The sequence below is a fragment of the Papaver somniferum genome, chromosome 1 (assembly GCF_003573695.1).
Source record: "Papaver somniferum cultivar HN1 chromosome 1, ASM357369v1, whole genome shotgun sequence".
Classification (NCBI taxonomy): domain Eukaryota; kingdom Viridiplantae; phylum Streptophyta; class Magnoliopsida; order Ranunculales; family Papaveraceae; genus Papaver; species Papaver somniferum.
This window is the reverse complement of record NC_039358.1, coordinates 26,753,439-26,767,339: the sequence shown is the minus strand read 5'-3', so window position 1 is coordinate 26,767,339 and position 13,901 is coordinate 26,753,439. Positions and strand designations below refer to the sequence as shown.

The following is a 13,901-nucleotide window of genomic DNA, read 5'->3' as shown; positions in this document are numbered from 1 at the left end:
CCAAAAGTTCATTGTACTACTTCATTTTACAGTAAATTAAATCTTCCAGGAATGGAAAGAATGGTTATTCATAATTCAACTTCAGATAATAAAGGAAATATTTTGCTCTTTTGGAATAAGAACATTACTCATCCCAAAGTAATATCAATGTCAAGTCAAATGGTTACTGTCAGTGTAGGAGATATGCTGGTGTCTGGAGTACATGCTCATGTAAAACTTACTCAGAGAAGATTCTTATGGTCAGAGATGGAGATGGTAAATGATCTTAATAAGCCTTGAATAATTTTGGGTGATTTTAATGCAGTATTAACTCCAGGTGAAAAAGTTGGTGGAAGGTCTCCTAACAAAACTTCAATGTTGGATTTCAGTGAATGCTTAAATAAATGTGAACTACTTCAAGCTCCAAAAACAGGACTGCATTATTCTTGGTCTAATTGTCAACAACGGTTCTTTAGACAAAGTAGTTTTTAATCAAAAATGAAGATTGGGGTTATAAAGTAGGGATTAGAATATTATCATATCATTCTCCTTTGTTGGGAGGTTGTGCCAATATACCAAAGCCAAAAAATGTACCCAGGAAATTTTAGAAGATGTGGATCAGTCATCCTGAATTTCTATCAGTGGTTCAAGAAAGTTGGTCAACAAAAATTGATGGTGATCCTGCCTTCACCTTTATGAAGAAATTGAAAGATTTAAAAAGGATTTTAAATGACTGGAATTGGAGAGTTTTTGGGAATGTACAAGCTAAACTTAAAGAAGCTGAAGTAAAAGTCATGGAAGCTATGCAAGTATCTGATAATGATCCATTTAATTCTGATGCATTGGAAAATTTAATTAAGGCACAAAATGATCATGCTAATAGAAAGGTGCAACTTAATACTCTAATGAGACGGAAGGTAAGAGTTAAGTGGGTAAAAGAAGGAGGATCCAATACAAGCTTTTTTCATACAAATTTGAAAATAAGATCTTCAAGTAACTTAATCAGTGAATTGGAAGATTCCGAAGGCAATGTGATATTAGATCAAACCAAGATTGCTGAAGCATTAGTATCTCATTTTCAAAAAAAGTTTGAGGAGCAACCTGTTAATATTAAAGAGGAGTTATTGGATGTAGTGCCTCAGTTGATTAATGATAAAGACCAACAGTGCTTGGATGCTATTCCTAGTGCTGAGGAAATAAAAAAAACAGTATTTAATATGGATCCTGAAAGTTCTCCAGGACCAGATGGTTTTTATGGAATATTTTATAGGACTTGCTGGGATATTATTCAACATGACTTGATGGCTGCAATTAAATTCTGCTGGAGGAGGAAATTCATTCCTAAAGGTATGAACTCTAGCTTCTTAATGTTGTTACCAAAAATACAATGTGCAAGAACTGCAAATCAATTTAGGCACATAGGATTAAGTAATGTAGTATTTAAGATTTTTACAAAGATTATTACTAAAAGGACGAGTAGTCTTATGGTGAAGCTAATATCTCCACAACATTCAGCTTACATGGAAGAAGTATACAAGAACAAGTCTTACTTGAATCTGAATTGGTGAATGAAATGAAGATTAAAAGAAGAGAAGGGAATGTTAGATTGAAATTAGATATTTCCCAAGCATATGACTCTGTCAGCTGGGAATTTCTTATGAAAGTATTAAGGAAATATGGTTTTTCTTCATCCTGGTGTGATTGGTTAATGACATTATTTCAATCTGTAAGAATATCAATCTTGGTGAATGGTGGTCCATGTGGATTTTTTTCACTTGGGAGGGGACTGGGGCAGGGGTAAAATTATTGAGCAGAAACATTTGTGTTAATGAAAGATTATTGAATCTCCAATCTTACTTGTGGTCCATATGGATTATTGGGCAGAACATTTGTGGTCCATATGGATTATTTGTCCATGTGAATCTCCAATCTTGTTTGTGTTAATGGAAGATTATTGAGCAGAAATATTTCACAGTTAGTTGCAAAGGGTAAAATTCTTCCTATGGTGATTAAGAATGGTGTTCATCCCACTCATCTGTTTTTTGCAGATGATGTATTCATCTTCTGCAATGGAGCCAAAAGAAGTTTAAAGAATTTATTAAAACTTTTAGATGAGTATCAAAGCCGTCCAGGACAAATAATCAACAAAAGCAAAAGTAAATGCTTTGTGGATGGTGCTACAACTGCAAGGAAACAACAGATAAGTGAAGTGGTCAATATGGAGTTATCTCAATTCCCAGATAAATACTTAGGTGTTATCATAGCTCCAGGAAGAGTAACCTCAGCTATGGTGTGGCCAATGGTGGAAAAAATGCAGAGTAAATTAGTAGCTTGGAAAGGTAAACTGCTCTCATTTCAAGACAGAGTAATTTTGGTTAAATCGGTGTTGAGTAGTATTCCAATATATACAATGGAAGTCTACAAATGGCCATCTTCTGTTATCAAAATTTGTGAGAAGATTATTATAAATTTCCACTGGTCTGGTGATAGTGACAAAAGAAAATATAAAGTCATTTCATGGCAGAGAGTGTGTACTCCATACCAGAAGGGAGGCCTTGGGATTAAAAGACTTGAGGTGATAAATAAAGTGCTTCTTATGAAAATGATGTGGAAGGTGATTAATTCACAGGAAGAATGGGCTCTCTTCTTAAAAGCAAAGTTTAAAGATAAGCAAGGACTGTGGATATCTACATGGAAATAATCATCTATTTGGAAGGGATTAAAATGGGCATGGGATTACTTAAAAGAATACATAAGGTGGAGTATAGGAGATGGAACCAAACTATCAGTGTGGTTTGATACTTGGTTTGGAGAATCACCTCTAGTAGATCAAATTGGTTTCTCTGAGGTAGTTCAAAATAATATTGGCATGAAAGTTGCAAACTTGTTGAACGGAAATTCATGGTGCATACCTACAGAACTGCAATCAATCATTACTAGTGCTTGCTTGCCTGACATTAATGGTGGAGAAGATAAGATGATATGGACTGGTCACAAGAGTGGAAAATTTGTAACTTCAGCAGCAGTTGAAAGAGTAAGGGAAAAAGAGCCAAAACTTGCATGGCCTAATTATATTTGGAAGCCATTTTTGCACCCCCCAAGTATTGCTAGCAACATTTGGAAGTTGCAGCAGGGGGTATATATGGATGATGAGGAGATGAGGAAAATAGGCTATGAAACAGTTTCTAGATGTTGCATTTGTCAAGAAGCAGAGGATAATATGAATCATACATTGTGGCAATGCAAATTCAGCTTGGAGATATGGTCTTGGCTGAACTCCATTTTTGGTTTCAAGAATCCAAATTCTTTTGAAGACATCTGTGCAGCTGCCAAAAGTGCAGCTGCCAAATATAAAAGTCTTATTATTAAAGAAATATGGATGACAACTGCATGTACAACTATGAGAGAATTGTGGTTTCAAAGAAATAATAAATTATTTGAGGAAGTGAAGCCTCATAGTAATACTTTTAAATGTAGAGTATACAAAACAGTACAAGAAGGAAGCCATAGAATGAAAGGAAATAAATGGACCCAAGACTATGATTCTCAAATATTATCATTCTTCAAAATTTGTGACAGACACATAAAGTTTAACTGCATCATAGATACTTTCTGAAATGCTCCTGCAGCTGACTTTACTTTATTCTGTTGTGCTGGAATATCAATTGGAGAGCCTGGGAATGCAGGAATTGGAGTCATAGCTAGAGGCTGCAACAGTCAGGTAATTGGCACTCTTACAGGTGGAATTGGTGTTGCTCTGTCTTCAATAGCATGTGAATATTCAGTACTCTGTGCACTTGAATAGGCTGCTTATCTGAAATGTAACAAGATAATCATGCAATCAGACTCACTTACTGTCATAGAATGTCTTAAAAGAGATGAAATACCTTGGTAAATCAGAGCAAGATGATTAAAAGTAAGCAAAGAGTTTGAAGAATTTGAATTGATTCACTGTATGAAGGAAATAAACTTCACAGTAAAAACATTGGCAACAAGAGGAGCAAGTTTAAATGCAGGTGTAAGAATCATCCACCGAGGAAGACCTTCATTCCTGAAGAGAATTGAACATCCAGGAGTTCCTTACTTTAGCTTGTGCTAAGCTAAAAACCAATTTTTTCTTAGATGCTGTAATTTTCTACCTTTGTCAAATTTAGTCTTTTAGCCTTGTTTTATTTTGGTTTCTCTCTTTAGTCCTGTAAACTTTTGTATTGGTGTTTTGCCATTCAATTAATAAAAAAATGTGATTCAGCAAAAAAAAAAAAAAAGAAAATGCTTTGAGTTTTGTTTCAATTTTATCTTGAAGTTTTTCACATGATTGGGCCGACCGACCGGAAGGCCCGAAGGGAGGGAGTCCCTTTTACGGCCACTTTTTTTATAAATTGAAACCTAACATAAATTTGCAATTTGATAAAAAGATTTTGGTAGTGTGCACTTGAAAATACCAAAATATCCCTCCCTTTTAGTCAAATTACTATAATTCCTTATGTATCCTATTCTTTAAGGGTATAATTGGCAACCAAACTTTAATATAACATATCTAAAAATCCGTGCTTTGGAATTTTACAAATTTTATCTCGTTGTAAAGGTAATAAAAAAAGCTATGCAATGAGTATAAACAACAATATCAAATTTAGAGTTTTTACGGAAAATTTGGAGGTATTTATCATTTTAAGCACAATTTTAGAAAATTAAATGTATATCCATTACGCAAACCACCACAAAGGATACATAATACTTTATGTAGCCATATTTTGGTATATGCATCAACTAATTTTCCTTTGCAACTAATAAAACGATGTACTCCCTCCGTTTCAAGAAAAGCGGTATTTTTATTTTAGGCACAATTCTTGAAAATTGAATGCATAGCTATTATGCAAACCACCACAAAGGACGCATAACACATCATGCAACCATATTTTGGTTTATGGATCGACCAATTTTTTGTTTTAGAAAAAGTCATACTTTCACATTCCATTTCAGGAAAAGTGATACTTTCACTCCGTTTTGGGAAAAGCGATACTTTCGCTTTGTTTAGGGAAAAGTGATACTTTCGTCCCGTTTCGGGAAAAGTGATACTTTCGCTCAGTTTCAGAAAAAGTGATACTCTCGCTCGGTTCAAGAAAAAATCACTTTTTATGGAACGGAGCCAGAGTATCACATTTTCTGAAACGAGGCGAAAGTATCACTTTTTTCGGAGACGGTGCGAAAGTATCACTTTTTCTAAAACGGGGTGAAAGTATCAATTTTTCCGAAACGGAGCGAAAGTATTACAGACAAACCCCATCTTTAGATTCTTCTTCGGTCGGCCCTCCCACCGTGGCAACAGTTGTACTAGCTATCGTTTGTTTTACTAAATGTTTATGCTTGCATGATAGATCGTTTAGGTGGACAGCTGAATTGATTTGTTATTCAATCTAAAGCTAGTAAAAGCTAGGGAATACCTAATCGATTCTTGATTCTTTACACAAGTAGAAAACACGATACCTTGCAGAGGGATTCTGTGGAGCAATTGTGTGTGAAAATAACGCTAGAAAGTGGACCGAGCGAACCGAGTTTAACTACTAGTACTAAACCTAAATTCATAAATCTTAATGCGTTCATTGAATCACATCTTGTAAAGCGAACCTCAATGTGGTTCTTTAGAATATAATCTGATAACTAAGCGGACCTGTTACTCAGTGAAACGAGAAATTTTGGGGTTAGCTAAGCGAACCTGCTATCCTACGGTTGGTGATAATCTGTGACTAATAACAAGTGGAAAAGAACATAACTTGAATCATTGTTTTGCAACGAAGAACGATTCCTTGATCTAACTTCTCTTATCGATTTCAACTTAAACTTTCGATTGCTTTGTTTACTTTCTTTTTGCAAACTTTAAAACAAGAAAACCCCCCTTTTTGTAACAATTAAACAACTAAAAACTCTTGCTCCTCGTACGAACGAACTTGACTACACTTTATTACTTGTCAATTATGTGGAAAAATATTCACTAATTTGTTGTGGTTACGACACACATCACTTATACTTGAGAAGCCTTGTCATCACAAAAAGTCATGTGATGAGTTTTTGTTCAACCTCATTTTCTCAAGCTAAAATATTGAGGCTGCACTCATTACTATAATTAAGTAGTGGTGGGGTGAGTGGAACACTCACCACTTGTGTCACTAGGTGACTTGTCAAGGCCCTTTGTGTATTCAAGAATCTTACCTTTTCTGGTTCTTCTACTCCGTTGTCTCCTCGGATTTGAAGTTCTCGAATTGTTCTTCAATAGTAAACTCATTCTATGCATGTCATTCTGAAGTTTAACAATTCTTGTGTTATTCTTCTTGAATTTACAACATTTTTCCTGAACATGTCTCTGCATCCAAAAAGGAGCAATGCATTGAGGGTTCAACTTTAAACTATTCAGCTACCTGTTTATCACAACAAACTGTTTTCTCTTTGTACGAACCAGCAGGTATGAAACAATTGTTGGTGATTGAGGTTTTGCTGGAGAACCCAATACCATTAGTATTACCAAAGGCCTTTTTCCCAAACAACATAGCTGAGATCTTGTCTGAACTTCCTGAGAGCCTTTATAGATCATACTTGAGGGTATCAATCTCATTCTCCTTGACAGACAAGGTTTTAGTGAACTTCTCATTAAGTTTCTCCAACTCATGATTTTTCACTTTAAGAGATGATTCGAGTTTCCCCACAATTTTCTTCAAATATAGGTTTTCTCGATGAATTTCTTCACTTTTATTCAAGAAATCTAAAATCTCCTTTTCTGACTCAGAATCAGAGGCTGAATCAGAATCAACAAATATTTCTGTACAAGAGACGGAATTCTCTGTCTGATATTCAGAAGTAAGCTCATCAGAGTTATCAAGTGAAACAATGAGAGAACTATTTCTTTGAAGAGAACTTTGGTCTTGAATAAATGAATAATCTTGGATCTCGGTTCGGGAGCACCGCTTTTCAGATTGTCTGTACCTCCTTAGAAGATTTTTGACTTGTTGTGTGATCATAGATATATTCTCTTCATTGTGACCAACAAAACACTCGTCAGCCCAAGACAAGCTTTTCTTTGAAGTTCCGCTTGCTTTTGTTGTGGCTTCAAGTGCAAAAGTACTATCTTTAACCTTGTTGTGCTCGTGATCAAATATTTTCAACTTCTCAACGAGACCGTTTCTGGAAAAAGTTTCAAGGTTATTCCCTTCCATGATGGCATGTTTCTTAGACTCGTATCTTGCTGGTAAAGATCAGAGAGTTTTCATCACAATGTCCTTTTGATGGATGGTCTTCCCTAGTGCAAAACATATATTAACAATTCCAGACACCTTTTGATTAAACTCATCAAACGAGTCTTCATCAGCCAAACGAAGATTTTCCCAGTCAGAATTTAGGTTTAAGCCTAGCATCTTTCTCTGAGGTATCTCATTCAAATACGGTTTCTAAGATATCCCAAGCATATTTAGACTTAGTGCATGAAGTTACATGGTGATGAAGATATGGGCTTATGGCGTGGATAATAGCGTTCAACCTGTCAGAATTATGCTTTGCAACACTTATCTCGGTTTCACTATATTGTCCTAATGGCTTTGCAACAATAGTTCCATCTACAACAACTCTCGGCGCATCGTATCCAATAATTACAAGTTTCCATGTCTCGAAGTCACGAGCTTGTAAAAAGGAATGCGTAGCAATTTTCCACCATAAATAATTTGTGCCATCAAATGCTGGTGGTAAGTTTATCGAGATTTCACTCTTGTCCATATAGTCAGATTGCTTCAAATAGAGGTTTGTTAGGTCTTAAACGTGTTTGCCTGCTCTGATCCCAATTGAAAACGCGAGGGTACCAAAATACACCGCCAACTTTTTCTTAGGCAACCTGTATGGACAAACTCAAATTCAATTCTGAAAGTTCAACTTAATGAATCTCAATCAAGAAAGAATATCCAGAGTTATATCTCTTTCTCTCACAACCAGAACGTTTACAGAGGCAAGTCCGTGAACCTAATTTTCGGGTAAGAGTACTTGGGTGATTCCAAATATCAATTCCCAAGTAATCAATCAAGTCGTATCTTACAAACAATGATGTCTACTTTGATTGATTAACGCACAACCTGTGATATTTCAATTATAAAGATAAACAATATAATGCGGAAAAGAAATAATATAGACACCAGAAGTTTTGTTAACGAGGAAACTACAAATGCAGAAAAACCCCGGAACCTAGTCCAGATTGAACACCAAACTGTATTAAGAAGCTACAGACACTAGCGTACTACCAATTAACTTTGGGATGGAATGTAGTTGATACCGTATTAAACCCTCCCAGCAATTCAGTTACAGTTGCGTTCCTTACGCCTCTTGAATCCTTGTAAGACTCCGCGCAATTGATTCCATTAGTTGACGTCACACCCTTGAACTTAATTGAAGACTTTAAACCAATATGCCTCCCACAGATAAGCCTATATGTGATTTCCTTTGCGATAAAAAAGTTTAATCAAGGTGATGGAAATCGATAGCAATAGACAAAGTCTAGCTAACCTCAAAATCCGGACTTATGCAACCCGAAGTGCAACCTAGATTATTATTCACCTCACAAGTATAAAACTTGTGGAATCAACAAAGTCTGAGACGAAGAGAACTTTGATGATTTCTATCTATCTTGTTCAAGTGACCAGATCAACAATCGAACAAGATCAGGATACTCGAGCTATGAACCTGGCTTCACGAATCCCAATTGAAAAAGCGGGGGGTACAACAACCACACCCAATATTTCGATTAGCAATCTGTATGGACTAACTACAATATACTTTCAAGAGAGTCAACTAGACTCAGTCTTAATAAATTATATCAAAGAGTTATAATATCTCTATTTCACAATGTAATAAGCAAATCGAACAGATAGAAATCCGTGACCATGATTATTATGTGAAATAACTTGAACAGTACCAAGGACCAATGTTCAAGTGTCAATCAATGTAAATCAACAACCAAAGGTTGGATATTCTAATTGATTTATCTTAACGCACAACCTATGACATTTCAATTATATAACAAAATATAATGCGGAAAAGAAATAACACAGACACCAGAATTTTGTTAACGAGGAAACCGCAAATGCAGAAAAACCCCGGGACCTAGTCCAGATTGAACACACACTGTATTAAGCCGCTACAGACACTAGCCTACTACAAACTAACTTCGGCCTGGACTGTAGTTGAACCCCAATGAATCTCACACTGATCCAAGGTACAGTTGCGCTCCTTACATCTCTAATCCCAGCAGGATACTACACACTTGATTCCCTTAGTTCATCTCACCCACAACTAAGAGTTGCTACGACCCAAAGTCGAAGACTTAAATAAACAAATCTGTATCACACAGAAAAGTCTATGATGATAGATAAATCCGTCTCCCATAGAAATACCTACAAGTTTTTGTTCTGTATTTTGATAAATCAAGGTGAACAGGAACCAATTGATAACCCAGACTTATATTCCCGAAGAACAGCCTAGTATTATCAATCACCTCACAATAATATCAATCGACGCGGCGAAAGAAGATATTGTGGAATCACAAACGATGAGACGGAGATGTTTGTGACTACTTTTATATCTTGCCTATCGGAGATATTAATCTCAATCCAATCGTTACGATTGTACTCAACACGATAGAATCAGCAAGATCAGATCACACAACTACAAGAAAGTAGTATCGGTCTGGCTTCACAATCCCAATGAAGTCTTCAAGTCGTTAACCTATATGGTCTCGAGAAGAAACCTAAGGTTAAAGGAGAATCGACTCTAGATAATACAACTAGTATCACACAGGAGGTGTGGGGATTAGGTTTCCCAGTTGCTAGAGTTCTCCCTTATATAGTCTTTCAAATCAGGATTTGCAATCAATGTTAGCTTAGTAACAAAGAATTCAATATTCACCGTTAGATGAAAACCTGATTAGATTCAAGCTAATATCTTTCAACCGTTGGATTAAAAACTTAGCTTGTTACACACAAATGAAATGCACGATTTTAGGTTTGTGTAACCGTACCCAAACATGTACATTTGTTGGTTCAACAATAGTTAACCAAATGGTTAGCCATATGAGCACTTTCATATCAACCATATTCTTCTTCACCATAACTAGTTCAAATGACTCAAATGAACTAGTTAGAGAGTTGTTCAATTATATAAATCTTATAGAAGTATACAAGACACAATTGAAGCAAAAACGATTTGATTCACTCGAATCGATTCATGAACTTTATAGCCACGGTTTGCAAACTTGCATTCCTTAGTTAATATAAATATAAGTTCACAAATAATCGTCTTTAGATATAACCAACTCAAGTACGCGTACTTACTTCGCGGACTTAAGGTTCCCGGAAGGAGTTCACAAACTCCAGCAGATTTTCTCGGGTGAACTTCAGCCAGTTGGCGGACTGGGTTGGCGGACTGAGTTCACAACTCTTGTTCCGGTTTTCCTGATTAACAAAGTACGCATACTTTGGTTCAAGGAATAAGGACTTATACATATATGTGTTTCCACACAATGCTTATATCCAACATTGGTTATATAATCTAAACTCTCATTTCAATCATTGAAACATTCTTAGAGGACATTATATAGTTGTTATTCACAAACCATTTTCGTCAAAGCCATTTTCAAAGTGATTGAAACATAACATGACTTTCCTCACTAGGTAAAGATGAACTTGGCCAAAGCGAAAGCTTACTAACACGTATTTCGAGAAATAGATAAGCGAGGTAAACTCGGCTCGAAATAGCAAATGTGTATAATCAAAGTATATACAGCAAAATGACTTTTGTCTCATGATAGGAGATAGAGTAGATAGACTTTTGAGTGATAGATAAGTTCAAGTCTCCACATACCTTTTAGTCGATGAAGTTCCACCAGTTCCTTGAGTTGTTCTTCGTCTTGTATGATGATTGCCATGGAGTTCTTGACCTCAACTACACTTTCTATCCTAGTCCGAGACTTAGCTATAGTAGAATAGAAATAAAGACTTATAGTTTTGATCACTAACATTGACAAACATGCTTGAGATAGAAACGCATGCGAGTTCGACCGAGCAGTGCTCTAACAATCTCCCCTTTGTCAATTTTAGTGACAAAACTATCAATACATATGGAATACAAAAATAGATAAATAAACTTTTGTATCTCTTCTTCCACATGCCTAATCTTCAACATTACTCGAAATCTTCGTCACTTCCAAGTACTCCAATGATTCCAAAGGTTGTTAGTTTAGCATCATCATTGTTGAAAATCCGTAGCTATAACAATGAGAAAACAAGAATTCTCAATCATTGTTATACAGTGTCATAGTATTATTGTATAACATCAAAGTTCAATTGTATCACAACTTCGACAACAATACTATGGTGATATGTATCACTCCCCCTTAGTCAATACTCCATCTCACATGGAAATCACTCCCCCTTACATAATGATCCGAAAACCATATGTATTTGTAGTGTGAACTAAATATTAATTCTCCCCCTTTTTGTCAATAAAATTGGCAAAGGTACGAAACGGGATCCTAATAAAATTTCCAAAAGAGACATTTCATGACCAAAACAAAGCACATATCAACTTATTTAGATGCAATCATATAGCCGAATCTAAATGCTTTCATCAAGGAGTTTATAAAGATACAATATAACCCCTATAATATTCTACAGCCGCACTCCCCACAAAGATTTGGCAATTAAGCACATGTTCAATTAAGAACTCTCCCCCATAATATGTCATTCCCGAAAGAACAACAAGAGCGACCTTAATTTCAAAAGAAAACAAGGATTTCTTTGGACATAACAAATCACATATGAATATGAATTTGAATCCAAAAAATACTCAATTAAATTAACCACAAGAGAACCCATGATTAATTTAATCGGAAATATACAATCAAATTAACACAAAAAAGTGATTAATTTAATTGGCCATGCTCGACATAAGAGAACTTACGGAGCCTCACATTATAAACATAAAAATATGGATCAAGGAAGATCAATACTGCGGAATACACAAGGATTCATTCTATTTTCCATCACTATTTGCACAATGACATACAATAGACATAATCCTTGTAAACAAAAGATTTTAACCTGTCTTCCATCAATAAATGACATAATAGGCTTAACTTTCATATTGTCAAAAGTTCATTCATTCTTTTATCAATACATCCATATTGACGTATGAGACTTAACTTTTGACAAGGTATGGGACAATCATAGTTCACGGACGCAAACACACATATCCCATAACAAATTGCAATATATAAAACCATAAAGATTAATACTGCAAAAATCATCTTCCAAACAATTTTAGAATTTAAACAAATAAACCTAAAAACATGAAGATGAAAACGTTGGACATAGCTATGTGAAATCACAATAATGGCTATTCCAAACTCTAGTTATTCTTCTAAACAAAACAAGAAAATAGAAGATTTACTAGACGTATAAAGCATTTCACTTACTTTGAATACTTTTCTCCTATTCTCTGTATTCATCAAGCTCATTTTCGATCAGATCAATTCTAGATTCCAGATTATCCATATTTTCATCAAGTCTCTTGGAAGAGGCTTCAAGTTCACTTTTCAGGGCACAAACTTGATCCAAGACGAGATTCATGGTCAAAGAGAGCTTATCAGAATGAGAAACAGAGATGTTCCCATCCAGAAAAGAACCGTGAATGCCAGGGCTCATCACATTATCAGAAGAATCAAATCGTATCTTCTTAGATGGAAAGAGAATATTCCAAACAACACTTTCTTTGCTTGAAAGACTTGAAGAGGACATGATAGAAGAAATAAATGAAATGTTTATGCTAAGGAGAAAAACATAATTTTAAAAGAAACTGAGTACATGAGATAAATATCCAAAATGACCTTTGACCAAAACCTTAACAGAATTTTGATTATCCTCAGAAAAGGTCTTAAGAAGACATCTGTTTGAAAACATAAACAGTTCTGGCTAAATAAATTGAAACAACAATAGAAATATTTCATCACAACCCTCTTGAAGATTATGATTTTTATCTAAGAGGAATAGATAAAAATCATCAATACAATATTACAAACTGTAGTTGTTTCAATCCTCTGCAGGACTGGGTAACTTCTTTCGAGGGAATGAAGTATTTGTTATACCTTGTTTCTGTCTTGTTTTTAAGAAAGAAGAGTTATGTACTTCATCCTTTCTTTCTTTTAGCACAGATTTGAATACCTTGATTGTTGATTTTCGTAAACTATGCATTCTTTTGGAAATCTCTTTTACAAAGGACGAGGGTTTTGTATGAGATTTATTTTTCTTCTTCTGCAAACAATGTTTGACAGAGGAGAACTTTTCTTGTTTCTTAGTGCCACAGGATTTAAGATGATCCTGATGAACATATGAGGAAATCACAAGATTAGATAAATTCTTGTGATTTTCTATACGATCCTTGTCGTCAAGGTGACTTAAGAATGATATAGAATCAGGAGGAATTTGCTGACAATTCATAGTCGAAGAAGAGGTTCGATATGTCTTATAAGAATCACGATTGATCATCTCCAATTTTAAAATAGACAATTGACATTCCAGATTTTCAATCCTTTTAATTAAGACTTCCTTTTCTAGTTGAAGTAATTCTGAGGAAGTAAAATTGTTTATCATGGAATAATCAGGATTGTTAGGAGGACAGACGTGATAATCAACAAAAATATTAAGAGAACCATCATAGACATCATCCTCATGACAATAGTCAAGAGTAGCCATCCATGCTTTAGTTATCTCACTCGACTCCGTATCAGGACATTTAGAAGTATTGTGAACACTTGTATAGCACTTGAAACTAGAATTTTTAACATAGTTTTTCTGAACTTTTTTATTGACTGAGCTTTCTTTTGAGACAAATAAGAACTC

At 35.1% G+C, this 13,901-nt stretch overlaps 1 protein-coding gene across 1 annotated transcript; it reads left to right on the top strand.

Moving 5' to 3' along the window:
* The first annotated feature begins 590 nt into the window (after window positions 1-590).
* On the top strand, window positions 591-3,784 carry LOC113361980. The gene is made up of 4 exons (XM_026605043.1): window positions 591-1,326; window positions 2,028-2,593; window positions 2,696-3,371; window positions 3,609-3,784. Exons 1-4 carry the CDS (start codon window positions 591-593, stop codon window positions 3,782-3,784), a joined length of 2,154 nt encoding a protein of 717 aa, XP_026460828.1.
* Window positions 3,785-13,901: the final 10,117 nt, after the last annotated feature.

What these genes read in the sequence shown, in the direction of transcription:
- LOC113361980 (XM_026605043.1), top strand. Translation starts at nt 591, where the DNA reads ATGTGGATCAGTCATCCTGAATTTCTATCAGTGGTTCAAGAAAGTTGG. An exon ending in GAGGAAATTCATTCCTAAAG is followed by an intron (nt 1,327 to 2,027) that starts GTATGAACTCTA and finishes TGTTTTTTGCAG; the next exon opens with ATGATGTATTCATCTTCTGC. An exon ending in TTATGAAAATGATGTGGAAG is followed by an intron (nt 2,594 to 2,695) that starts GTGATTAATTCA and finishes TCTATTTGGAAG; the next exon opens with GGATTAAAATGGGCATGGGA.